The sequence below is a fragment of the Pinus tabuliformis genome, chromosome X (assembly GCF_031772625.1).
Source record: "Pinus tabuliformis cultivar Carrire ecotype Pingquan chromosome X, CPIR1, whole genome shotgun sequence".
Lineage (NCBI taxonomy): Eukaryota > Viridiplantae > Streptophyta > Pinopsida > Pinales > Pinaceae > Pinus > Pinus tabuliformis.
In genome coordinates, this window is record NC_142308.1 from 76,065,705 (window position 1) to 76,073,491 (window position 7,787).

Genomic DNA, 7,787 nt, shown 5'->3' on the forward strand with positions numbered 1-7,787 from the left:
TGTTTAACTTTTTACTTAATTATATGATGTATGATAAAGTTAATGTGGGGTTTTATTTAACATATTTAGTTCGAAATTTCGAATTGACTTATTCTTAGAAGAGTTGACTTTGAAATGTGCATAATATTTATGGGATCAACTAATTATTTATAACAATTTACATTATGAGGTTCGGTTGAAATTTGGAATTGACTTTTTCTTATAATGTTTTTTAAGCAGGATTTCTGTATAGAAAGAAATTTGTAAGATTGCCTTTAAAAAGCGTGTTTTTCTTTGGTTACGAAAATAGGCCAGAACGATACCATGTGGCATGGACCCTTTTTTGGGTATCATCTTTGGTATCTGATGACAAATGGGAATAGTAAATATATGTTTTTGCTCGGGCATCCTTATCCCAATTGTAATTGCAGATGCTTGGAATATCAATCTGTTACACAACAGTGAGGTTCGTCGGAGTCTAGGAAAACTGTAATTCTGGTAAATTCAGCAAGTTTTTAAAGAATTTTTTTAATAAAAAAAATTTACTAAAAATTATTTTGAAATTTATGTTTTTAAATGTTTTGGAAATTTTTTTATATTAAAATTTAAATTTATAATTTTGACAGATTCTTGTAATTTTTTAAAAACAGAAATATACTAAAACAATTAAAAAAACACTTACATAACTATTACCATAACTCGCACTGGTTCACAAACCAAAGCTTCTAAAAATTAGTCACATGCTTTACAAATAATGTTCAAACCAGAGATTTTTAAGATTTGGTCACATATTTTATAAATAATATTCGACTTTTCTGTTACCAGAAAATTAATCTACTTTTGAAAAAGGTCAACTTCCCATTATATTTTGTCGATAGTTAGGCTTTGGAAAGTTCCTCTTAGGATTCCACTATTTTTATATGATAGACAAGTCTTTGAAAATGTCAACATTCCATTATAACCTATGACAAGCAATTATGTAAAAATTCCTTTAAATTTTTTTTTATCATTTCCATTATAAAAGTAAAGGAAATTATTTTATACTGATTTTCAATTACATATTTTCATTTTTATTTAACAATATATTTTCAATTACATTTTTTGAATTTTTTCATGATTTATTTTTTATTTTTTATATTTAACCCTATATATATATATATATAAATTTGATTTCTATTTTTATATTTTTTAGTTATCATAAGTCAATAATTTGGTTAAGGTCTTAAGTCAGATATACCATAAATTTATAATTTAACAAGAGTCAAAGCACTATAAGAGTGGGAAGTCTACTCTTTGAGCCTTGCCTTGTCCAACAAGCCAAAGATGTAGCCCCATAGGATTCTAACCAGGGTGGATGGAATAACATCCTATTGTACCAACCACTAGATGTTCCCCATGGGATTCTAAAACTGGTTGAGGGAATAACATCTTATTGCACGGGAATAATATCTTATTGCACCAACCACTCTATAATTTCAATATTTTTTGCATTTGATTGCTTTATATAGATAAATAAAGAAAGTTAATATTGAACTAGTGAAGCCATATAAATTGAATGATTGATGAACCCGTACAAACTTAGGATATGGGTAGCAAGAATCCAAATCTTAGGATTGGAGGTGATACCTTTTCATAAGGTAAATAGTTACGAATACCCACTTATAAAATGTAGATAACTTAATAAATTTATTGTCAACCTTTCTTGAAAAGTAACTACCAAGAATATTATTTCTTAGTATATTTGAACATATGTTTAGTATTTCTAATTAAAAAATTTTAAATTTTTAGCCTTTTGTTTGTGAGTTTTAATTCATTTTTCTCTATTTTTTACACAATTATAATTTTAATGCATACTCAATAAACAATAATTTATAGATTCAAAAATCTAAGGAGAAATAAATCCTTATACTGTAGATTTTAAGCATAATTTTATTAGATCTACTAACAAATTGTCTCGTTAGTTTCAGGCATGTAGTGAATCCAATATTTGGGATATATCGTGAATGATCATGGGGTGTATGTGGGTGTATCAAAAATCAAAGTCATTTTGGATTGCCTAACTGCAATGATCATAATAAAGCTCTACAACCTCTTGGCCATTGTTAACTTTTGTTGAATGTTGGTGATGGGATTCTCAATGTTTCCCCTACTCTACCCTAGTCCTCAACTTGCCAGGCATGCAATAATCATTTGAGATTGAGATAGATGCATCTAACTATGTTATTAGTGTAGTCCTCTCTCAACAAGTAAATTTGGTGGCCTATTAGAGTGGAACATTATATGATACCATCTAGAGATATCCACCTATGACATAGAGATGTATTCCATTAATAGAAGCATTATATTATGTGCAAGGAGACAATCATCCACACCAATAGCAAGCCTCCACAACTCATGCAAACACAAAGAAATTTAAAGAATGAAAACCATCATAAATGGTCCACATACCGACAACAATTTCACTTAAGCATCAATATAGGAAAGGTAGCAATAATCACATTGTACATTGCCTAAGTTGGCCTTTGATTGTGGCCCTAACCACAATTTTTAATACTTGGGCATGAGACCTCCAATTAGCTATAATTATACAAAAATGATTATGACTTAGCCACTACATACTACAGGTTGATCACATGTAAACAAGCTCTATAATTTGACCTCCAGAATGCACACTTTTGATACCCAGGTCACCTTTGTGTTCCTTCGAGCGAAAGTGCCAAACTAATTTGGGAGGCACATTGCTTTGAAGTGGTAAGTCACTTTGATGTCGAGAATACAGGAAAAAAATGGCAAAACTTCAAAGGTATTTCTATTGGTCAAAACTTCTACATGTCATCCATACACATATCAAATCATGCAGTATCTATTAATTGCTAAAACAACCATAAAAAACAGGGTTGACGTCATATATATATATATATATAAAGAGAGATGCATATGAAATTGGTGAATTCAAAATAAATAAATAAATAATTATATGAAAAAAAGGTAAAATGAATTTAGACAAAGAAGTCAAAAGGTAAATTGGTGATTTCAAATGCATGGTATTTGCTTATAATATTTGAAAATGTGAAATAAAAAAGGAATTTATTTATATGAAATAAAAAGGGAATTTATAATCTCTTTATATAAAATTATGATAATATATAGAAAGTATTCAAAGAAAAAACATAAAAAATTAGAAGTTCATATTTTTGTAAATTTTGAAAAATAATTTACACCAATATAATGTCTAACTTAATAATAACTTTAAAAATAAATAGTTATATTATTATTATCCCGAAATTTTGTAAATTACATATTCTGAAAATATCAAATTGTTATCAAATTTTGAAATATTCCAAACAAAAAAAAACTACAATCCACATCAACACACCCTTATTATTATAATCAATTTAAAAATAAAGCAAACATATAAATAAATTTTCCCTTTTAATAATATAATTATTTAGTTCTACCTTCTCTTCCACATACCTTCACTATCTAAACAGATATCGTTACAACTAAAATAAATAGCCTATGCAGGGACATTTACGCAAAATACATAAACATCATTGAATGTGGAATGAAAAGCGTCCATGCGCTCTTAGGCCGCATTTATGTCTGCCGCAGGGTGCTTAAATCCGGCCTAAGAGTTATCGACGACCTCAGGGTACGATTTCTCATTGAGTTTAAACTGCCATTCAACATGCCAAATATCGCACGTGCTATCTAGGGTCATCGATTTATTAGTTTATTGATTACTCTCGATAGATTAGACCAACCGGTCTGTTACAATGAAAACATTAATAGAAAAGCAAGGAGGACATAATCGAAAAGCCGGGAGGACATAATGTTTCGTGATCTTAATTGGACTTCCTGCAGCTTTTGCGGATTTCTCCGCTGGTGCCAGTGAGAGGACTGATATTGCCCATATTCACCATGGCAGCTGCGAAATCGCTAAAGAAGGTGTTCTGATCAGCGCTGTAGCTAGTAACCTGAGAATCTGTGGAACCTCCATTAAATAGTTGCTGGTCGGAGTGGAGAAGCCCTTTTTGGCTTCTCAAATTACTGTAATAGTCGCTGTCAAATATGGTAGGGGTGGCCACATCCAAGGGAGAGAGGTTGTTGTCGCCACCAACGCTTGGACAGCTTGCCTTCAGAGAAGTGGCGAACGAAGAGTCAATGTTGGATTCGTTGTAGATGCGAGCTCTGAATGAAGTGCACCGAGCTTGGCCAATGGTATGGGAACCTACAGAAATAAAAACCAAAGCACATGATATGTTAAACAAAGGCAATCAAGATATGTACGCATTATGCATTGGTTATGTTATGGTTTACTTGGACGAGCCTGCTGGAGAATGAGTAATAACATACCTGAGAGTGCAACCAGATCTTTAGTAGACAGTCCATGTGTTTGAAAAGATGAGATAAGTCCGCTGAGACTCGAAGTGGGAGGCGGAATGTCATTGTTTGCAGCGCTAAAACTAGCAGTGGTCGAGTCACGCCTTCCCAGCAATACCGTCCATGTTGGGCCTCCCAGCTATCAAATTGCAATCACACATGAGCCCACAACAATATTTGATTCCATGGAATGATATATTGTATTTAGTTAAATAATGAAGAAGAGAAGGGAGAAATTAATACTTCGACGACTGAATCACGGGCAACAATGGCGAGAATGTCTGCACACGACACGACACCACAGCAAGCTGCCTCCAGGTCAGATTTGATGGTGTCTATTACGTCGAATCCTCTCACGGAATTATTATTTGGGGCTGCAGTCTTTTCTCCGGTAAACGTGGAGTTGTCATCCAATAGTATGGAGCCATCGCAACCCTGCAACAAAATAAAAGGGTGGAGATAACTTGATATAAATGGGGCTATGGGTTAAAATTCAGGTGAATGAAATCGTGGTTTCGCATTCATACATTGACGAAGCAGTCGTGAAAGTGAAGGCGGAGCAAGGACGCCCCCATCCTTTTCTCGATCGCCACCGCCTGCTTCACTCCGGCTTCCACTATCGAGAATGCCATGGGACACGATTTCTCATAAAACGATGAGATAAGCTGCCCATGCACAGCGTTATTAATGGAGCATACAATAAACAGTACAAGTAGAGCATTACATGCGAAAGTCTTCATGATTAGTGCTATTCTTGCAAGAGCAGAGAACAGAGGGGAATGGACTGTGGGAAGGCAATGTGTCTGTGAGGAAACTTGGGTTAGACTCTAGGGCTTCTTATAGTGAGATGCGTAGAACTGAATCGAGGTATTTTGTGATACAGTCAATGTGAACGATAGGAAACAGTCAGGTTGGGAGTGGTGCTGACATAGACGATGAGTGCGTAGGGCGGCGGGCCTTAAGAGACAATTGAGCAGGTGAGGTGCTGTACTGGTCCAATGGATGTAAAATTTAAAAGGTGTGTGTAAAAGCTAGGCCCCACACACATACCGACCTCGTATTTTGGTGTTTTCCAAGTGGGTCTAAAAGCTAGGCCCGACACACATACCTACCTCGAAATTTGGTGTTTTCCAAGTCGGTCTAAGCTACGAGACAAACAACTTTTTTTTTTTTTTTTCAAAAGGTGGAAAAACCTATCAAACTCAGTTTGTCAAACCAACATTGAGGCCAGCCATCTCTGGCTGCTATCCGCGAATGTCAGTTGACACATCACTGTTATCAAGGAAAACCACGCCACCTGAAATAACCCGCTGGTGGTCCGTAAGGGAGCAGAGTTTCACTCCTGCCAGATGCCTCTGGGTCTTGGGCCGTTAACCTGTTTCCTTACGTCCGAGGAAGACGAGCTCTTAGCCAAGCAGAAACAGTTTTAGGGCATACTCCAGGCCCGTCGAGACAAACAACTTAGAGAGAAGTCCGAATATTATTTAAGAAAATAAAAATAATAAAATATTACTTTAATTAAATTTTCAATGATATATAGTTAAATTTTTTTTTATTGATTTATATTATATGTTTGAATACATAAATTTATTTTATGTTTTGTATGCTTGAAATGTTTAATTATTAAACATTTTATATTATTTTCTTACTCATTAAATATGGATTTTTTGCAAACTCACAAATTTTTAAAGAATTGTATTTCAGGTCGGTTTCAGATTGATCTGGGTTTCCTTTATGTAGTTCAGCTAGGAGGCAGAAGACAAAGTATTTAGTAATGGTTATTCTTTTAGATTTTAATAGTTTGTTAGCATCAATTTAAATAAATAATTTCATTCAAATTAAATAATATTAATTTTTTAAGATTTAAATTAAATAGTATTAAAATAAGTTAAATAATACTAATTTTTATTTAAGGTGATTCAACATTTTGTTTAAAGAATTTTTTAATTGTTTATAAGTGATGTTTTTTTTGAGTTTTTTTTGGATTTTTTTTGTGAGAATTCGTTATAATATTTATTTGTGTTTTTATAAAATTTGATAGCATTTTTATTGTGAAGAGTTCATCCATCAAACTTGTAATTTTAATTAATCTTTACAAAATTCTAAACAAATTAAATAGAAAAATAAACTGGGAAACATTTCTATAAACAACTCTTTTCTGTAAATTAACTTCTATTAACTCTATAAAAAAAATTTTCATTGATAAATCAAAAACATCTATTAAAATTAAATAACAATCTTCTATTCAATGTGATTCAACATAATTATTATGAAAAAGTCGTTGCAATCAAAATATTCATTTAAATATTAATATTATAACAATCTTCTATTCAATGTGATTCAAGATAATTATTACGGAAAAGTCGTTGCAATCAAAATATTCATTTAAATATTAGTATTATTTTATTTGAAATGGCTTTTTCTGAACTATTAATCTAATTATAATTTAAAATAGCATATTAAAGTTAAATTTGTTTTTTAAAATTAAATAATAAAAAATAAAATTAAAATTATTAGCTTTCTTAATTGTTATAAATTATTGTCAAATGGAAGCTATTTTTGGTCACACATTCATATTACTTGATTTCTTACCGAGATGACAGCGGGTCGACGATATTTAATAGTTTACACACTCTTTTAATATTTTTACATCAATACTTTTCATGATATTTAATAGTTTACACACTCTTTTAATATTTCGACATTCATATTTCTCGAGTATTGGATATTTGTAATTAATTTTTGAATGAAGTTTTTGTTTATTGTATATTTGAGATAATTTCTCTGGTTGAAGTTAGATTTTTATCGGAATGACCTTTCTTTTTAAGATTCTCAAATAATTTTATGAAAATATTTTTTATAATAAGGATGTAGAAATGAAATTTTAATTTTTTTTTATTAAAATAATTATTTATTTAAGATTGAAAAGTGATAAAATGAGTGTTTTTTTAAATTTTGTTTTATTAATTAAAATTTAAAAATTTAATATTTTTTTTTTTAAGTTTGGCAAGACTATATCTTTATCATGTTTAATATATAGTTTTTCAATATTTTTTTCATCTTCCATCTTTATATAAATACAAGTTTTCTTCTCTTTGAAATGTATGAATAAGGGAGAGGGAGAGAAGATATCAATATTAACTAATGAGAAGAACAATATTTAGGAAAAGCTCAATATTGAGATAAAAAAATCTCATTATTAATAAATTTTATTAAACTTATTCGTATAGCGATAAGAATGGGTAAATATGTTAGAAAAATATCAAGATTAATAATTATAATTTGAAAATTTATATATATAGTTTAACGTTTAAAAATCATTTTAATATTTAAAAATTTATAATTGACTTAAAAAAAAAATGGAGTTAAGATTAATAGTTTATAATTGAATGCAAAAGATTGAGTTAAAGATGAATATTAAGACT

At 30.7% G+C, this 7,787-nt stretch overlaps 1 protein-coding gene across 1 annotated transcript; it reads right to left on the reverse strand.

Moving 5' to 3' along the window:
* Positions 1-3,699: 3,699 nt before the first annotated feature.
* LOC149138441 (cationic peroxidase 1-like) lies at positions 3,700-5,384 on the reverse strand. Its single transcript, XM_089449286.1, has 4 exons — positions 4,890-5,384; positions 4,606-4,797; positions 4,336-4,501; positions 3,700-4,210 (listed from the first exon to the last, which is right to left on the reverse strand). The coding sequence occupies exons 1-4, from the start codon at positions 5,100-5,102 to the stop codon at positions 3,825-3,827; spliced, it is 957 nt and encodes a 318-aa protein (XP_089305412.1). The 5' UTR covers positions 5,103-5,384; the 3' UTR covers positions 3,700-3,824.
* Between the last annotated feature and the right edge of the window lie 2,403 nt (positions 5,385-7,787).

Bases quoted from the DNA above. Each gene is read 5' to 3' on its own strand.
- LOC149138441 (XM_089449286.1), bottom strand. From the start codon at position 5,102: ATGAAGACTTTCGCATGTAATGCTCTACTTGTACTGTTTATTGTATGC. The intron at 4,798-4,889 runs GTATGAATGCGA...ATTTTGTTGCAG, and splicing joins TTCACGACTGCTTCGTCAAT to GGTTGCGATGGCTCCATACT. The intron at 4,211-4,335 runs GTATGTTATTAC...TTATTTCTGTAG, and splicing joins AGATCTGGTTGCACTCTCAG to GTTCCCATACCATTGGCCAA.